Genomic DNA, 21,501 nt, shown 5'->3' on the forward strand with positions numbered 1-21,501 from the left:
GATTCACAATAACACTAATGATTCAGTGAGATGATAGCAAAAATTCATTATGAAAGATATTAAAGATTTGACAGTGGGACATGTCAGCATTCAGTTTCATTGATATGTTTCTGGAGTGCTTACACAACAACTCAAACATAGCTGTATGTTATTTTTTATATAAACACCATATTCAGACGGGTGACAAAAGGAAAAAAAAAGGTGGATCAGTTATTCACTCAATACTGAGTGAGTGAAAAACATTTAAGCAAGCTTTAGTGGGAAGTGTCACTGTGATAAAACATTTCTATCTTGATAGGGGTGTTCTCTACCAGGGCTCACTGAATGGTTTGATGAGCATCTTAGACCAACATGTTAGACAGTGCTCTCCACTACCACTATCAAAAGACCATTTGATGGAATATATTTTGGAAGAATGATCTGCTGAATCTGTGGCATGGGGCAGTGAAGTTCTTCTGGTGGCTTGTAGTCAATCCAGGAATACACCCTGTATCCGATGCCAGTCCAGAGCAGGACACCATGCATGCACATGCGCACACACACACACACACACACACACACACACAAACACACAAGCAAACCTAGAGGCAATTTACTTTAGCCAGTCTACCTATTGGCATGTTTTTTGGGAAGTGGGAGAAAACCTGAGAACCCAGAGGAAACCCAAACAGACATGAGTAGAACATGCACAGAAACTCCACATAGACAGCAACTCAATCTCAAAAAGCTTTAAAGCAGCAACAATACCTGCTGTGCCATGATGCTGACTTAATGCTGTTCATTCATGCCTTATTCCTTATCTATATCTTATCCAAGTATAAGATCAAAACCTGAAATTTTCACTCTGACAATTGCATTGCAGTGGTGGCTTTGTGGTTAAAGTTCTGAGTGAGTGACCAGGATATTAGTTCCATAAGTGCTAGGCTGTATAATGAGATTGTATGCTGTCTTAACTGTACATATATTTGGATTAAAACATCAGCCAAATAAATAAATATAAATGTCATCTACAGCTGCAGTGAAAAAGTGGATTTGATGCCAGTGAACAGCTGCAACCAATGAGTAATAGTGCAAGATAAATATCAAAGTTAAGAGCTGTGAAAGTCTTTGGGAGGAAAGAAATCAGGATAAGCTAATTCCCTCCCTGAATCTTCAGGAAAGTCATTAGGTCATAGGAGTGTGGAAGATGTAATATGGGGGCCGATTTTATAATGAAGTGATGGGGCTCCTTCGGGAAACAGTAGTGGAGACCGGTGCTTTCATTCGCAAGCTCTGAAAATGAATGTTTTGAAGTGCTATCTGCAAAGGATCCCCCCGGGCACCTGGTGGCTGCTGTATCGAAGAGTGAAGAGGCATCCAAATTGCACAAAGCCATTTTGATTACAGGCATGCTGTCAGTCCATATCTATGTATCAGTCTCTCTATCAGGAATAATGGACCTGACAGGCAGGATGTGCTAAATAATTCAGTCAGATTTTGGCACCCAGAGACAAGCTATTGTGACAAGACCTCTTTAGGGTATCCCAATGGGAAGGGACAGAAAATGGCTCAGACTGTCAGGTGAAATTACTGAAAGACTGCTGAAGAGGAAGAATCTTGTTTGGTGATGTTTCTGTTCTTAAGTTAAACTGTAACCTTTATTGCATTTTTTAAAAAGATTATTAAAAATATTAGTGCATAAGTGTGAAAACAATATCTAAATCTCAAACTATCTTTTTGCTATGATTAATTTGGAAACTTTATTTTTCATTGACTGCAAATGGAATTCTTGATTTTGCAAAAAGAAACAAATAAACAATATAACAAACACAAAATAGCCAATGCACACCAATGAATTTCAGACGTCTTTTAAGACGTCTTTTAAGACATCATTTAACTCATCCGCAGTAAAAGACAACACAGTAAGTTCAAATGGTGCACATTTCTAAGTGTATTTAGAAAAAACTTGCTTGTAGCATTTCTGCCTGTACCTGAGGTTTCCTTGTGGTGGAAAACATGCTTCTTAGGAGCATTATTCTTTGGATACCTGAAATCATGTCCCTTAAGAAATTTTTAAAGTTGATGATGAACATCTTTTTTTTTAGGTTTCACTTGTCTTCCTATTATTTTAATGTATTCTGCACAGCAGAAATTCACAAAAAAAACACAGCGATCAGGAAGAGGATAAAAATAATATTAACTGACTGGTCTAAAGTGCCTCATAAAGTGTCTCAAGGGCAGTACATGCCATGCAATACGGGAGAACTAAGTAGTGGGTGGGAATTGGCTATAACTAAAACTAGGAGAAAGCTCAAACTATCATTTATAATTATCTTTAAAGAAAGTCCACATGATGTAGGTTCAAGGCCAAAGCTACAGCATGCTGCACTGTTAAACACTCCACTGCTAAAGTGAACTTCTACATAACATCTTCCTCCTCAGTAAGTGTATGCATATTATACATGATTGTTTGAGGTTTGTTTGGCATGAACTCTCAAACAAAGTTTGTAAATCTTATGAATGGAATTCAATTATCAATAAGAGAAATCACATAACCATTAATACAAAGTATACAGAAAAAAGACCAAGGGATATAGTTCTCATTTTTAAACCCAGGATCTGGCATTCTCTTACATCCACCTCAAAATGAGCCATGCCATGCTAATACTCTGTATTATGGACTTCTAAATAGACCACTTTCTCCTTTCCTTTAAAGAAATCAACTTCATCATTGTACCTTCACTTTTAAGCTACCTATTTACTGTTTCCCCATTATTTGGCAGGTTTTTCGTTCCAGTTGTGAAAAAGTCTTGTAAACATAAGGGTGTAATAAAGTGTTTTAGCCCGTGTTAGCCCATTTTCAATTCTCAGACTGATAGCAGATTGAGAAAATTAAGTGTGCAGTGAAAAGCAGGGCTGTATGTATCTTTCATCTGGCTACCAATTTTGGCAAGAAGCAATCTGTTCAGACTAGAGATATCAGCGCTGTTGGAGTGGGTATACTTAGCCGCTGATATGATTGTCAACACACTGTGTATAAAACTGATTCTTCAACATGCAGACATGTTGATCTTTCATAACAAAAGTGTTTAGCACAGAGCCTGCAACTTAACTGTCTGGCTGCACTTCCTCCCCTCTCTAAGAGCAAACGTTTGACGTTTCAAACAGATTCAGATGTTCAACCAGACGAAATAATCAATCATTAATATTAATGTCTTAATGTTCCATTGCTAAAAACATAATCACAGTAATCTTCAGGGGTGGAAAAGTACTGAGTAATTATACCTAAGGAAAGTATAGATAATGTGTCAAAATCCAAAAAACTAAAATTTGAAGTAATAAGGTTGCTAGTTTTAAATGTACTCATGTATCACAAAGTAAAAATTCAACGGTTGAACTGATGGAATGTCATGTTTTTATGTGATGATTTTAATTTTAAAGCAACTACACTATTTTTCCTGCAAACATCATTCAATCTCTTTAAGTTTGCTTGTGATATGTATGATTAACACTATATACTTTGTTTAATTAATTAGGGCAGTGGTGGCTCAGTGGTTAAGTCTTTGGGTTACTGTTTAGATGGTTTGGGGTGCAAACCCCGCTATTGACAAACTGTCACGGTTGGGCTTTAGAGCAAGGCCCTTAACCCTCTCTGCTCCAGGGGTGATGTAGCATGGCTGACCCTAACTTCTTCACATATAAAGGTGGGATATGTTAAGACAGAATATTACTGTACTCTAATGTATTAATGACAAGTAAAGCCTTCTATGGTTTATTATCTGAAGTAAAATAGCATGCAAATTACCAATTTTTACATTTAGATATATGATATTGGATAATTTTTCCTTATTTAATAAATGAAAGTATATTTTGTCTCATTTGTTGAATTGGGTTCTCTTTGTGTACTTTTAGGACAAAATCTGATGATGTTTTAGGTCATATTTATGCAGATGTATAGAAAATTTTACAGCACCACTGTAAATATAGCCAGTTAATAATAGCAAATTAGATAAACTCACCTCAATATGCTTTTTCATATTTGATGGAGCTCATCAAAACATTTTACTTAGGAAAGGGTGATCAACCCTGATTAATCAACTGATACTGAATGAAAACATAACACTCAAAGTAAAATACTGCTGAACTTTATTACAAAAATAAATAGTACTGACTGTACCAAGAAAATATACTGTACTCTTTTAAATGAAATAAAAATATATATAATATAGCTGCAAGCAGCAATACCAGGGTCAAGCCAATTATTGGCACCTTGAGCAGCAAAATAAGCTTTGAGACATGTTTTTTGTTAGAGTCCAATGAACAATGTATGAGGAGTTAGATTACAATGTATGAGGAGTTAGATACATTTACATTTAAATGTAAATTTTAAATCATTTTTAAAAAAAAACATTAATTTTGAGAATAACTAAAAATAGCTTCTTCTTAGAATTTTTGTCCAGTATTTGGCACTGTTCTGAAGTATTATAAGCCAAAAAAGTCATTTTTGCTGTCTCTTGACCAGTAGGGGCAGTGTTCCAAAACAATGCACATAACCTCAGGGCCTAATGTTGATGAAGCTTAAAAAGTTTCGTCACAACCCCTCAAAGTGTTGCTGAGATACAGCCCCAAGTTCAATTTTGCGCGTTCTTCAAATTCGTTGAAGCGCCATTCGAAAATGGTATGGTTGATCAAATTCTGTGAATTACTTTTTGTCGTGAGTGCATGTAGATGATGCAGGCCAATTTTTGTGGAAATTGGACAAACGATCTTGGAGGAGTTTGAAAAAGTAGGTTTTTCAGAAAATAAAAAATTTTCATGATGGAAAATGACATCATAGGGTCATCTTGAGCCAAGGAATCAGAAGAAAAAAGATTTTTGTTTCTAGGCCTCACGGTTCAAAAGTTATTAGCATAAATGTGAGTGCAAATGTGGACAGTTGGTAGAGCTAGAAACTCCAAATTTGCTGGATTAACGCAACAGACTGTCCCCTATCTATGTGCCAAATTTCATTATTTTCCCGCAAGCAGTTCTATGGGCTACCATAGACTTCAAGAGCGGAAGAAGAAGAAGAAAAAGAAGAAGAAAAAGAAAACTAACGAAAACAAAAGGGGTCTTTGGGACTTGACCACTAATTAATATATATTAACAATTAATAAATATTAAACCATCAATTGTACCTTCTCAACTACCAAAATTCAAAACAAATCATGCAAAATATATTTTGATTTCTGAGAAAATTCTAAGGACCTAATTGAGAGGACATAAGCATAGCAAATATGAATGTCAAACATCGTAAATTGCAGTACATCTGATCACCCTCTGAATGCCAGACAAGAACAAATAAAACTTACAGCCACGGCATGAATCAGCAAGCAGTATTTTGCTTCCAACTGCAACAATAGACTATAACTGATTATGAATACAGACATCAAGTCCACAGAACAGAATAGTTTAGCTGATAATAGTTTTCCTAAAGAAGAAATGCTACTGCTCCTGAATGCACACACCACACACAGTTGCCTCAGTTTGCCTGCGTTGTCCTTTTGCTGTTTCCACCACTCATTTCCTTCACCTGTATTTGCTTGCTATGCCAAAAGCTGTGCTTTAAAGAAAATTAAAGGCATTATGGAGAAAGAATAACAACTGACCAGCACAAACTGCAGGCCACACACACAAACCACTGCAGGATCAGTGTGGTAAAAAAGCTGTATTAACCTTTTCAGCAGCCAGCTTCAGGAATACCACAGAAACAAGCTATTTATGTAAGTAGCCCATGACTGGTCAACAGAGCAACATCAGGGAGATAATAACAGAATAAATTAGATGAGCTGGCACTGCCATTATCTACCAACCAGACACAGCACAGCTTTCATTTAAAGGGATAGTTAACCCAAAAATGAAAATTCTGGCATCAATTACTCAACCTCATGTCATTCCAATACCCATAAGACTTTCGTTTATCTTTGGAACACAAATGAAGGCATTTTAATGAAACCTGGGAGATTTCTGTCCCTCCATTTACAGTCCAAGTAACCAAAACTTTCAAGCGCTAAAAAGTTCATAAAAGCATCGTAAAAGTAATCCATGTTACTTGCTAAAATTCAGCTCTGATTTTTTTTTAACTGGCTCATAAAAGCCGTGAGCATTCAACTCTGCCCTCAGCAAATTGCTGCCTGTCTAGCAAAAGGACACACTTGACCTTTGCTACACTTTGAGCTCCTTTTGATGCCAGCAGGAAATGCAATGCAATCTTTGAAACCAACTAAACCCATCTCAGCCAAAACACAGTATAGCCAATTTAGCATGGTTGCTGAAAGTGTAAAAAGTGCTGGTCTAATTTTTTCCTGAAAGTATTGAACAACTTTCAAGAGAAGTGTGCTTTATCTTGCAGCAAGCAGTGAAAGCCTGTGACAGGCCGTGTTTGTGAGGTTGAGTGCTTTATCTCCATTCCCTTTGCAGTGCACTGAGGCGCAGCAGAAAGGCAGAGAGGCTGAATACACTTCTCTGACAAGGAGACAAGAGAAACAAAAACAAGCAAGCATATCGCTAATTAAAACAAAAAGAGTGAGAGACTAAAGAAGCTCAGCTGTGGCAGAGTCATGCAGGTGGTTTATTTAGATGAAAGACGTGGAAAATATGAAAGAAACATGATCATAAATGCAGAAAGCACTTTAATGGGATCGCCAGTAGGTACATTAATCTTAGCAATGGCTCAGGCAACTACTTGTATAAAAGAAAAAATATATATTCATGTTTTAATAATTTATAGGGAATTAATAACACTGGTCTTTTCAACATTAGTCTTACAAATGTGCACATTGAAACAGCAAATTTCAGCCTTTATCTGATTATATAAACAATCATACTGAAATCACAGTAAGGTTCCTATGTGATTTCAGTAACCCTAATCAATCCACCTGCATTTTAGCCCAGTAATCAGGTTACCCAGTGCAGGTTAAGCTTTTTTTTTTGTCTATTTTACAATTGTGCATGTGCAGAAACTCATAGTTAATTCCTTAATAGTTAATTCCTTAATAGCTACTTGATCTAAAAAGTGTCTACACGCCACCTCACTTCTGTAAAATGTATTTAAGCCGTTTTCCAATGAGTACAAATGCACAGAATATAAAATACTAAATATATATGTTAATGTTAATGTTAACTGCTAGAGCACGCAGATACAGTGCATTATAATGTGAATAATGCATAAGGTTCTTTTACATACTCACACAGTGTATGTTCTGTAGGTAGTAATACATCATATAATTACAAGTTTAAATTATTTCTATTCATTTACAGTCCCTTCTGAAATTATTGGAATGGCAAGGCCAATTCATTCATTTGTGCTATACACCAGACATTTGGGTTTGAGATGAAAAGATTGATATGAGACGAGAGTTTAGAATTTCAGCTTTTATTTCCTGGTGTAGATGTGTTAAACAACTTTTTTTTTCCTTTTGTATCAGACCACCCTATTTTATTACATGATAAAGTTTGATTAATTTGGATGCATTTCTCTGTGAATTGGTAAATTGGTTTCTGTAGACTTCTGAATTCATTCTGCTGCTGCCATCATGAGTTACATCATCAAAAAAGATTAGTGAGCCTGTTCCAGAAGCAGCCATGCAAGCACAAGCATTGACACTTCCTCCACCATGTTTCACGTATGAGCTTGTATGTTTTGGATCATAAGTAGATCCTTTCTTTCTCCACACTTTGGCATTCCATCACTTTGGTAGAAGTTAATCTTGTTTCCAATACTTTTGTCGCTCATCTCTGTATTTCTTTGCGAATCTGGCTTTCCTATTCGCAAAGAAATAGGAATGAGTAGGAGGAGTTGTTTACATCTTGTAGTATGGCCTCTATATTTCTGCTCTCATCTTCGAATGGTGGATTGTGATACCTTCACCCCTGCCCTGTGGAGGTGTTTCTGGTGTCAGTGACTGTAGTTTTGGGGGTTTTTCTTCACAGATCTCACAATGATTCTGTCATCAGCTGTTGTTTTTTTTCTTTGGCCGACCCATTCGGTGTCTGTTGCTCAATACACTAGTGGTTTCTTTATTTTTCATGACATTCTAAATTGCTGTATAGGTTATGTCAAATGTTTCTGCAGTGCCTCTGATTGATTTTCCTTCTTCTCTCAGCTTCCAAATGGCTTGCTATTCTCCCATAGACAGCTCTCTGATCTTTATGTTGGCTTATCATTTTTAACAAATGCAGTCTTCACAGGTGAAACTGAAGGCTAAAACCAAGCGTAGATGTTCAGAGCTATTTATTGTTTAAACAATCAGTCTAACAGGACACACCTGGTTAACAAGTAACATCTGTCAGTTATGTTCCAATATTTTTGCTTGCCTACATATTAGGTGGTCTGATACAAAATGTGCTGTGTTCTGTCATTTAACACATCTACATATAAATACCAGGAAATAAAAGCCAAAATTCTAAACTCTATTCTCATATTAATCTTTTCATCTCAAACCCAAACATATTTAGTCTACAGCAAAAACAAATTAATTGGCCTTGCCATTCCAATAGTTTCAGAGGAGACTGTATTTATATTGAACTTCACCACTATGTGTTCTGAAATGTTATTGTTAGAAATTGTTAAAAATCCATTGTAGGAGTAACACACTTCAGATACGTTCCAACTCATACAAGTAGTAATTTAGATTACTAGTTTTATTTTAGTAATTATTTTATTAAATTAACAGTATTTTAATAAAGTGACATTTTGGCTTGTCTGTATAATACCAGCAGTGATGTTTCTGATTGGACTATTGCTAAAATTTCTCATTCTTGCAGATTACTTTGTAATAAATTTTCTAAATGTACAAGCACAAATACTGTAATTGTGTTAGGGGCTGATTTTCTTAAAATACTTTAGTAAATATTAAGCCTTTCATAAAAGAGCATGCTTCATTCTGCACATGGTTATAAAATAGTTGTAAAGTTGACAGTTCACAATCAGAACACCCCTCAACTTCCAAATTAAGTGCATCAAAATACAAGATTTCAGTCTGAAGCCATGGAGATTTCATATTTGTGAAAATGTCAGTACATCTCAGCACAACAGTATTTCAGATCTTTTGCATCCAATCTCCAGCCTCTTCTGATTATCTGCACCTTTTATGGCTAGGCTACGAGTTATTAGACCGCACTATCTCTAAAACTGAAAAAGAATGTGCCTTGCATGCAGATCAGTGTAATATGATTCAGTGCATGTAATATCAGTCACTGGATCTATCTTCAAAAAGACTGGATGTGGATGAATAGGATTGCATATCATATTGAAGGCTGTAATTAATTGTACTGAGTGATTAATTCATGATATCAAAGGGTGCCATTAAAAAACATTACGTGAGACTCCTTTAATGCTCCAGGCGCTTTCTTCTGAGTGTGGATGACTGGATGAATTACTCTGCTGTGTGGCTTTTCTAGAACATTCCAGTGTCAGGCCCACGACCGTTGCTGTATGCCAGGTGGCAGCTGGAACAGTTCTCCTTTAGTCTGGCTCAGTGGCTCCGGTTCACTGCCATAACATTCTGCCACATGGTGTAGAGAACTACGGGAAATGCAGCATTGTTTCCCTAAGGCCATGTAGGATATGTGCTTGGACAGTGTTTGATCGTACATGCTGGTCACAAGTGTGCAACTGAATGAGCCAATAGTATTATGAGATTATATCAGTACTGAAAATTTAGGGCACCATTAGAGGAAAGGTAACAGACACTTTCGACGCGCCACTGTCAGTGCCTTTAATTTTCTGATCTGTATGAAGTGGGAGATTGCTGTGAATCCTCTGTCACCTATGCTATGAATTCAGACTTGGAGGGCAAAATACTGGCAGAAGTGAAATTGCAGTTGGCCAATCTGTAAAGACAACTCACAGTATTCACTTTTTTTGTTACAAAGTTGCTGCACATTCGACCATGTAGTGCAATTTGAAGACTGCTGGTTTATACTGCTGGAATTAAATGTCCCTGTGATCAAAAAGTAGTTGAAAAAATGTTCACGCTCACAACTTCGATCAACAGCTACGTGATCCCAAAGTGACTGCACCATTTTAAAAAGGCACCCCCTGGCTCTAGTGTGGATCCATCCACCATAAATCAGTTACAACCTTCAGAAGCCCTCTGGTAAATCTGAGTGACTGTGAGTTTCTTGAAACTAAGAACTTGAACTAAGAGAATGAAGACAGATCTGTCTGGAGAAAAATAGTTTTTGAGTGATTTATAAGGACAATTTAATAGGATATTAAGAACTATCTTTTTTTTGCACTTCCCCTAAAATGGTTCAATTGTTTTGTTTTTCAGTAGATCTGTTTGTGTTTAATGCCTTATGTTTGTAAAAAATACTCCAATTTTTAAATGTAATATAAATTTAAGCCAAAATGGCCTTTAGATTGTTTTCATATGAAAATGTTTAAACCCAAAATTATGAAAATACTTCATCATGATATAAAATTTTGGTTATATCGCTCACCTCTACAGCAAGTTTCCTGAAAGCGCTAAATACTAACTGCATAGTAAACACTGTCCTATTATTATTAATTAATGTGTACATATTTCCCAAGCCCCTTGGTAACTAATGTGGGGCTCTATTTTCATGCAATCGCCATCGAATCTTAACAACTTATGAGCCTAATGACTCGTAATCTGTTTGGCCGTAAGCCAATTGATTTTCGTGTTCTCACCCAGCTGCTATTTTCATGACTAGAAAAGAAGACGCTTGTGCTGATGCGGCAGGGAGGTGCAACAGGGCGTGTGGCATCTGAGATCTGCTGGCCCAGTGATTGCACTAAGAATACGGCCTATTGGGACTCCAGTGCAACGATCCAAGGTGAAAACTGTATTTTCCTGATAGTAGAAGGCGTTAGGGCCAAATATATATATCACAGTATAGCTAAACATTCTCATGGTATAATGTGATGCCCCTTCAAAGTCACATTTATAGACAGAATACCAACATTTATAAATATTTATAAAATGTACAATATTATTTAGTCTCTTAAGAGCAACACTACAGTCAATCACATCAACACAATCAACTCCAATATTATGCATTTTCCTATTTCTTCATAAAAATTAGCTTCCTTGCTACACACATTTATTTAGAGAAAATCAGATGCATATCTGTTTTTTTAATGATTATTTAAATGATGATTTCAGTAGCATTCATAGTTGAGAGTAGATTCAGTGCATCCACAGAACACTGTCCTTACAGTCCTTAGCCTTTCCCATTAATATGAACACATATTGACACTATTTTTGTCTCATCACATGAATGTGATTGGTGACTGAACATTCTGAATGGAAGATTAGACAAGTGAAAAGCTGAAATAAAGACAGCGTGAGCGATTTTCAAATACTGAGTGATGTCCTGCTGTGCTCGTTGTCACATGCAACCACAGTCTTTTGCTGTGTTACATCTCATCCTGTGAGCACTATGTGCAATACACTGCATTCTCACATAAAAATCTGGTATATCATTCTGGTATAATGATATGGACAAAAACGTTCAGACGAATATGTTAAGATGAATTTAGTGCCATTAAACTAGATCAACTGTCCACTACTTTTTCAAGAATAAGCGAAGCTATAAAATTCCTGTACATTCTTACAACTTGGGATTGTGGTAGTACACTATTAATATCACCACACTTCAATATGAATAAGCTATTTCAAACAGCTGCCTAACAAACATGACTGACTTGTTTTTTTATCTTGAACAAATAAGAACAACCAGCTTAGGCGTGGTTATTAAATGAGAATCAGAGAGTTGATAGAATCCGTAGGATGTCTAACTAATGTTTAATAAACTTTAATATTAGACTCACAAATGCCAATGAGTGTTCCCAGCTTAGTGAGCACCTAGTAAATATATTTGTTCTAAGTTCTATCACACATTTGGTCACTTCTAACACAAAAATATCAATGTGAGATCTGTTAGGGAAATGTAATTGTATATCAATATTAAAATATTGTTGTGTTATATAGTGCACACTTGAAAAAAGAAATTAGAGATGATAATTTCATTGGATATTTCAGCGACTCAACAGCCATTAATAAGTGTCAAATTAATATATAAAATGATTGATTGGCTGATATTTAAAATATATATTGTCTGATGCTTTAATAACAGAAACGTAGCTTGTTTTTTAGGCTAAGTAAAAAAAACTCAACATCAAATTGTATACCTTTCTGAACAGTATCATGGCTTGACCAAAAGATCTATATTTTTTTCTATAGACTAATTATTTATAGATATTTTTTTCAGACTGGTGTTGGGATCCACTTAATGAACATTAAACTTGACCAAAGAACATTAAACTTGGCCAAAGGCTCAGTAATTATGGACTGTTTCAGTTACCACAAAAAAGTAGCACATGTACTGCATCTCTGCAGTCCATTGCAAAGTGGCTCAATAACCTCTAAGGTTTGTCAATATCAGGAAACCCAGCCCAGAACAAATATAATGACATTCATTCCCATTCTGTGGCATGCCACATGTGCCAGATATCCAATAAAACACCACAAATATCAAAATATGTTAATCAAAAAGAATGCAAAGTATAACATTGTTACTGTATAATAAATACAAATGCTATATATCAAATCATGTTACTATTCCTGGGCTATGCACTTCATCGTTAAGCTGTCAAATTGATATGCACACATTATTTCTATGCTGTGATCAGCCATATCATGTGTTTGTTTTCATTATTCTCATCTCTTGTATTATGATTAGCCTTGAGATTTTAGTACATTTTGTTGGTTAATTACACAGTATTGCTTATCCAGTATATTATCTATGGCACATAAGTCACTTCACCATAATCTTTCCAGCCTTTCTCTGCCTTTGTCTTGACCATTGTAAGGCCTATCCTAATTTTACATATTTACAAAAAAAGGAGAAATCATTTAAATAATCAGTGCTAAGTCATTGTTGCCAGCAGCATTAGCACCGTCATTGAGACAGGCAATAAATAATACACTGAGCTGAGCTGCTGGTGAGCCTGTAATAGTCATTCATAGTCAGAGCTTTCTCGTCCGATTTGGCAGGAGTTTTTGGTGTGTACTTCATACATCATCACAGATAAGTCATACATCATTATGTCATAACCTTAGGTACAAAAGAATGTCTGGCTACTACCAATGCTAGCATCATCACAGAAAGCTGTAATTGGAAGACAAAAGCCAGAAAGCCTAATAAGCATCCAATATGTCAAGTTAGCTTTAACTCAACAGGTAAAGCATTTAATTTGTTATCTAATTAGCTTGGCATGTAGGGAATTACAAACAGCTACCTTAAATTTATTGTGGTATTTGACTCTATCATTACCTAATTGTGATGTTGTGTAATGGCTTACACTGTGTTTGATGTTTCTTATTAGAACTGAGTTATATTGGGCAAGATGCTGTGGATCAAAGTGCCTGTTCGCCTTTGGTGTGTTTCATCCACTGATCTGTGCTATACCATCAGCCTGCTAGTTGGCTAAATGTCTGTTTTTTGTTGTTTTTTTTTGTATTGAAACTTCAGTTTTGATGGATGGTAGTCAATCGAAATGTCAGTCTGGTGTTTGTATTTTTTCTTACTCTCTGCATTACTCAAGCACATTATCCTAGGCACAATTTCATCATGTATCATGATGTTCGATGATGTAAGTCAACTTGATATGAACAATAAAGTTTTAATTTTGAAAACATTTTGCCCCAAACCACATAAAACAATATTAATTTAATAGAATGCCATTATACACGTGGTGTTACTATTTAGACATAGTTCTTAGTACTCAGTGTGTGGTTTGGGACACAGTCTTGAACAATCCTTGATTTGCCACTTTCATCAGAATAACTCATGTTGCAAAATGTTTGATTGCTTTCAATAACATGTTTACCAGAGGTCACTGAAATTACATCTTCTCACTTTCACATGGTGTGGCACCAATAAAATCTTTTCCTTATAGCAGGGCCTTTTTTTCAGCTTGTGACCCCGGAATCGGTTTTGGGTGTGGGCTCAAGTTTATGGGTCAAGTACTGTATGAAAATGCACTTAGTTACCTCGATCTGAAATCATGAAACAGTATAATGGCTCATTTCTAATGCTTTAGATCTCTAACTTGGACAGTAGAAAATATGATAACGTCAGGTACAAACTAAATACATTTCCTACTATTGCAGACTATTGCCAGCTAGTATTTCAGAAATTAATTAGAATAAATGACAACATGCTAGATAATAGTCTGGAGCAACTGGACACATAATGACCTGGCATAAGAACTGACATCACTAAGATTTGTGTGTGCAGATTAAATAATTTAATATATATAAAATCCAAAAGGGAGAAGTGTGTTTAACTAAGCATTTTATTCATGATTTTGGAAATGCCTTAAATTTGAATATAACATATAAATACATTACAAACGTATGAAGTAGCACCAATGTTTTTTTTTTTTTTACTTAACGTTACATCCCTCAGTAGTGCTGTTAAATATTTTTATTACACCATTAAAATGAAACCCAGCTTAGCTTTCATATCCTTACAGAATATCTGAATGTATTACATATTATTCCATGAAGTATTTGAAAATACAAAAATGGTAGCCCTAGTCATTCAGTTCTAGTGGAAAAGGATTTTGATTGTACTCACTATTTTAGGTAAGCGTAATAACAACTTAGCTTATGGCAGATCTCAATAACTATATTGGTCTTACTCATGCATTTCAGCAGGTATTTTCTGAATCATGAAATGGAACACCATCACAACAAAAAAAAGTGGAAAATTAGAAATAACTAGATTAATAATCAAAATATTAAAAAATTATAATAATAATAAAAAGTCTGAAATCCAATACTTTAGATAATATGAAAAAACAACAGAGGTTGTTTAGACTACTTGCTGACCTGTTCCCCTAACTAATACTAATTCATCAGTCACTTTCCTATACCAGGCCTCCATGCTGCATGCCCAACTGATGAAACTGTGCAAAATCATCCACATTCAATTAATAACATCCAATTCATCACATTCTTTCTGAGAGTGATTTTGGAAAAATGACAAATTCAAATGCATTTGCTCCATTAATGACTATTGACATGTGGGCAAGGTAAGCATCGGAGGGATCTCATCAAATGCACATTGATTTTTCACCTGAGTGTGATTGCCATTCCATGATCAAATATCTTGTGGCATATAATAAACATATCAGAAACTCCCCTATCCCCCATTAGATTACTCAGTAGATTCTTCCAATAAGTCACCACAGAACACTGGTGCTCCATGATTTCACAGTCCTGCAGCAAATTGGGTGGGTTTTACAGGAACAGTTCCAAAATTCTAGCTTAAACTGTCCATCCATTAAAGGTCAAGGACCTTAAACTAGTAGAACACCAAAGAAAACAATAAACACTGACACACATTTTATATCAATCACTTCATAAGGGAATGGTGCTTTTCTTCACAGAATGCATATACTCTGGCTGGCCTTTTTTACTCATCATGAACATTTGTTTAGAAACATTCAGCAAATATGTTGTTACACAACATGTAATAGTGAATACTCGTTTTAAGAGCCTCAGATGTATTAGTGTTGCTAGGTCATCCAAAATGATTTTGTTTTTCTTAGTGCTAGTGATGGATCACACCCTAGGGTCATTTACTTGGATGTGAAAGACATAAAACCCTGAAACAGCACTATTGTCCATGTATGGACTACAAATGAAAATGCAGCACATCTATATATAAGACAGTTGAGACACTGAGGCAAAAACGTTATGAAAATGAATGAGTTAGCACCAGAATTATTGTCACAATTCAAAAAATGTAATAAAATTCAGTGAGCGATATTATAAATGTTGATGATGACATGATGTTTAAACTTAAATATGGACACTGTTTAGTTTTATTTTCAAACTTTTTTTTGTTGTTGAAAATCACTCATTTTAAACTTATCAACGCTTCCAAAATGCATTTTTGGTGAAGCCTCCCCTGGAGCGAATAACAGTATTAAGCCCTTTCCTGTAATGTCTATCAAGGTTGGTTTGTAGAGGATCTTGGTGCACTCATCATTCAAAACATTTTAGGCTACTTTATGTTCTCACCCTTGCACATGTGGACCACTCTCTTTAAGACCTGGTATTCTCAAATATCATTTTTTGGTACATTTTAAATAGCCATATACGTTTGTTGTTATTATTATTAATGAACACATTTACTTTCAGTAATAATTTTATTCTGGTCAGGCTCACGGTGGATCTTGAGCCTATCCCTGGAACACTGGGCATGGGCATGAGGCAGGTATACACACGCAATGAATGCCAAGCCATTGGTGGGCACCAAGCAAACATACATTCACACACATTTTCCCACATAGGGCAATTTAGTGTAGCCAATCCACCTACTGCTTTGTTCTTGGACTGTGGGAGAAAACCAGAGAACCCAGAGGAAAGCCACGTGGACACTGGACGAACACATACTGTAAATCTCCGCACAGACAGTAACCCAACCTCAGGATTGATCCAGGAACCTTGGAGCTGTGAGGCAGCAACTCTACCCACTATGCCACACATTATTAGCAGCAGCAGCAGCAGCAGCAGCAGCAGCAGCAGCAGCAGCAGCAGCAGCAGCAGCAGCAGCAGCAGCAGCAGCAGCAGCAGCAGCAGCAGCAGCAGCAGCAGCAGCAGCAGCAGCAGCAGCAGCAGCAGCAGCAGCAGCAGCAGCAGCAGCAGCAGCAGCAGCAGCAGCAGCAGCAGCAGCAGCAGCAGCAGCAGCAGCAGCAGCAGCAGCAGCAGCAGCAGCAGCAGCAATTCTCAAAATAATGAATTTTATTACAACAAATTGGGGAAATTTCAATAATTATGTTGGTTTTTTTTTTTACTCTCAGGTTTTCCCATTCTCTTGAAGGGTCCATTAATTCTGGAATTGACTGTACAGTGGTTTTCACTGTACAAGTGTGAAAGTTCCTCCCTGGGATGCTCACTGAAAATACTTTCTGGTTTTTAAAACTGCATGGTATTAGATGTCATTATCTGGATGGTTTTGTAGAAGGCTTTGTAGAAGGAATTTTCCAGTAGCAGAGGTTACCTCCAGCTGTGCAGAGATATGTCCTAAAGCTGGGATTCAAGTTCTATACCTGCTTCATTTTGTACTAGTCTTTTCTATACTATATAGTAGCCTGAAAGGTTGTCTATGTTCTGGGGTAATATCTATGGCTGAAAGTTCAAAAAGATACAAAAAACTGTTAACCACATCAAAGGATGCATTAGCTGACCTTCTTTTGTCTCAAACTGTTGCTGAAGCCTTGTTCCAGGTAAAAAATGCAACAGTGTAGGAGGAAAAAAGACAGATACATTGTGCAATGTATAAGAGTAAATACACATATACCTTGTGATCCAATGTGTAGCTAATAATACAACACTGATAACTTTCCCTGGGCATGACTGGTGGTCTGTGCTGTTATTGACTTGGCTCCAATACCATGTACAACTCACAGTTGGACAATAAGCACACACAGCATGCTTCACTATAATCTCAGTTAATTAGGCTCTGGGGTCCATCCATCTAATTTCATTATGAAATGATTCTGCTTAAACTTCCTCCTGGGCAGTGGCATGTACTCTTTATAGCGCATATGTTTCCAGCAACCTTGAGACGTCTGGTATATCTGATCAATATCTTGTGTGACACTAAGATAAAAGTAGAGCAGATAAAATAATGCTATGGTTTGTGTAACCTCAATAGCGATAATGTCTGCCCATCAGAGTGGACCAAATATGGCAAATATTTATTAAGACTGCGCTAAATACAGGACCAGCTATATAAATCCGTGAACTAAGTTAGCTGGAAAAGAGGTTAATAATAATAATAATAATAATAATAATAATAATAATAATAATAATAACCTCCAACATATTTTAGAAATTATCGCACCACAATGGCATATTAAAAAAATTGATAAGGGGTTTTAAATTTAATTCAAGTAGATTTTCTTATAGCAGCACTGAGAGAATGTCAGTGCTGTGTGAGATTTCAGTTAAAGATCTAAAAGCTTCTGGAGTAGGGGAAAAAAAGGAAACAGGAAGAAAAGGAACAATTAATTAATCATTTTATTGTATTGTTCATGACAATATGGTCATTTGGTACTGCTTTGGTGTGGTGAGCTAGCAACAGTTAGCCAATCAAGTTAGCTAGGTAGTTATCATGAAAGCCACAAGCTATTGGCTTTTTAGTGCTAGTCCAAGCCTAAGCCTAAGCCTAAAGCCATCAGCATTAAGCTTTTCACATTTGCTTCTGTCAAATTGTTGAGGTATGAATATTCTTAATAATTTACCCTACATTAGTTGTGTATTTTGGGTTTAACTAGTTAGCTTCTAAATCTAGCTAGTTAAACAAAAATTGAATAATGCCCTAGTCAGTAAGAAAATAAATTGTTTGATTTGCACGTTACGTGTTGGCTTAGTTCTAACTCCATTGACAGATTAGCAAAGCAAGCTAAGTACTAGCAAAGTACACACAACAGAGGCACCAACAATCTATGCTACTTTCTTCTAAGCTTTATTTTTCTTCATAATGTCTCTATACACATTTAATGAGAGGACATACATAACAGGATAGCATAAAACCATGGTTCTACTTTTTTTTTTTCATTTTTTCCACATTAAACAGTAAATGAGAATGAAAATTTTGAATTCAGTATTTAAAAAAATTGGAGCCATTGACCCAAGGTATCATTCAAGCCAACAATTTGGATTTGCATTGTACCTAATTTGCATAGAATTGAAAAAATGTCAGTTCAAATATCACTTATCGTGCTGTAACTGGCTGCTGTTGCTGAAATCATGGCTGTGTGTTGCGCACGTATATATAAAGTGAATTATCCCCTGTTGCCCTGTTGGTTGCTAGTGTGAACATATGATTATAGATAGCCAACCAAGCTGGTAACCAAGCTTTGAGAGCCTACAGATGATGGATGCAGACAGCTAATATGACCTAAGCATGAGTAGCTTATATGATATCCACCTAACTGTCATTGATATTGTCAATATCAGCATAGGAAAACTAATACGATTTCTGCCCGGGCATTACAGAAACATTCCAAAATAATATTCATATTCTGCAAATTAATTTGTATTAAGTTACTTCAGTATTGCACATGCACATGCGCGCACACACACACACACACAAATAGATAGATAGATAGATAGATAGATAGATAGATAGATAGATAGATAGATAGATATGTGTGTGTGAAATACTGAAGTAACTCTATTCTTAATTTTTCACAGTGTCTTACAAACTTAATATTTGGTTCCCAGGAATAAAACATTGTACTGAGTCCTATATGTATTTTTTTCCTTTCACTGCCACAACTTTAGGATGCCATATAGTGTCATCATTCAGTAAACTATCTAATTATATACTTATCAGTCATTCTTTAGTAGTTCTAAAAGCCTTGAATTTGGGGTTTTGCACATATAGTCACTGCTGAATTCTATGTCAGTGATACTGAACTGATCTGAAGAGGGGGAACCCAAATTACAATCTGATTATGATCCGAAAAGTCTGAGGCTGGTCGTGGTAAATGGATAATGAGGGGAGCAGTTTCACCAAACACTCTAAGTAACCACTAAGAAGCTGAGATGACACTGACAACCCACATTATAGTTTCTTAAAACGCAGATAACAGAGTTATTTTAATTGGGAGCCTTTAAAAGGGCTGTAAAGCTTTTGAGATGTATAAATTCAGAAGGAGAGTACAGTCTCGCAGGCAGACTATTCAACTAATCTCTGAAGAGAGTTTTCTGACATTTTCATCGGATTTGATGAATCATCTGGCGTTCATCTGATATGATGAATATGCAGCTTTTGTAAATGTCACATTTTTCTCCTGAATACATGCTGATTAAGTCCATTTTTATGAGGCTAAATTACACTTAACTGGTGCTTTCGCTAATAATCTGTCATGGGGGTATAATAACTACAGCTACTAGCTATTAAAAGACAAAGCCAACACAGGTGCAAAACAAGTGAATAGTGAAAGATTTTGCTGTTGCTGAGCACTGTAAAACAAATCCCTATGCAGTGCTTACAACATATTGCATCGTTAGTGATCATCTAGTGACCCAGACCAATAGGCTAATGTAATGTACTGTAGACATTACATTACCCGTGGTTCAAGTTGAGAGCGTGTTTGCCGATCACTAAAAGAGGAAATAGGCACTGCCTGCTTCCAGCCTATACAAAGGTGCTCCCCAACCATATCTTATGGCATATGATTAGTCAGCTAGAGGAATATATTTTCGGCAACATGTATATAAGACTATTCAAGCTCCTGAACTTGTGTGCCATGCTGTTAGTCCTCCACAGTACGCATACACACAGAGACACTGAGACACATGCAGCCCAAAACCCAGTGTGAGCTCGCGCTTGGCTTCGGGCTCCGCAGATCAACCTGCTGTCTTCTGTGCAAATAACCTCATGCACACACGTCTAAAATGCCAGTGTGTGTGAATCCACACTTTGGATTTGGATCCCAGATGAATCCAAATAAGCACTGTGAGGTTGAATTCAACACTCGGGGCAAATTAATCACCGGGATTTTGGCAGTGCAACGACTAGAGAGTACTTAATGTGATCTGCGCGTAACAGAAATGTCATCCTGATGCGCAGGAAAACAGTAGCATCAATGTTTCACAGTTTTAATACGGGTTGTAATAAACTAAAAATATATATATATTACAAAAAAAATTATCCTGCATTGATAAATTCTGCGATTCTGTGAGAAAAAAAAAACAAGCAAATAAATCTCGCGGCATCTCAGATAAATTGGTAGCCTCCAGTGCATAGATGCCACGCATAAGCAGCGTTCTAAGTTTTTATTATTGTGCGTAACAACACACGCGCACCCCTCCCTTTCCCTTGCGGTCTTACCTTCCTCAGCAGCGGTTGTTCTCGGCGTGTGGTCGTGTGCGAATACATCCTCGAGTCCGCACAGGAGCAGAGCGGCGAGCAGCAACTGGGACATGGTGGCCGAGTGAGGGCTAACGCCGCCGCACTTCACCGCCACTGAAGTCCGAGTGCAGCCGTGTAGGCGATCAGCGAAATGCTTGTTGTGTGTGTGTGTGTGTAACGCTGTAGAACGTGCCCTTCCTCGCACACTCACTCACACACTCTCCTCGCGCTTAGACTCTGCGCGCACTGCACGAGAACGCGCGCGACACCAGAGAGAGAGAGAGAGAGAGAGAGAGAGAGAGAGAGAGATGGGGGGCTGGGGGTAGAGATGGGCTGAGAATTGCAATCACGGACAGATTAGACTGCGGCGACTCGGCTGTATATTGATGTGGCTTCTCGAGACTGAAGGAGGGAAAACATATACCAAACACTGACTCTGTGCTCACTGACAGTGGTGCAGTGAATAACACAACTAAACAGAGAACCAGTTTTAATACGAACTGCAGCGAGCGAGCGAGATTTCATTTGCTCATTTCCTTTTCATTTCATACTGACGAGTGAACTCAAAAC

General features: G+C 36.8%; 1 protein-coding gene across 1 annotated transcript in view; it reads right to left on the reverse strand.

Moving 5' to 3' along the window:
- The window catches only part of lrp1bb (low density lipoprotein receptor-related protein 1Bb), a 331,362-nt gene extending 310,207 nt beyond the window's left edge, over positions 1-21,155 (reverse strand). The window contains exon 1 of the mRNA XM_053626734.1: positions 20,911-21,155. Within this exon, the coding sequence (XP_053482709.1) occupies positions 20,911-21,004 (94 nt within the window). The 5' untranslated portion in view covers positions 21,005-21,155. The remainder of the gene's footprint in view (positions 1-20,910) is intronic.
- Between the last annotated feature and the right edge of the window lie 346 nt (positions 21,156-21,501).

Source organism: Ictalurus furcatus, chromosome 6 (genome assembly GCF_023375685.1).
Source record: "Ictalurus furcatus strain D&B chromosome 6, Billie_1.0, whole genome shotgun sequence".
In the NCBI taxonomy this organism is placed as follows: domain Eukaryota; kingdom Metazoa; phylum Chordata; class Actinopteri; order Siluriformes; family Ictaluridae; genus Ictalurus; species Ictalurus furcatus.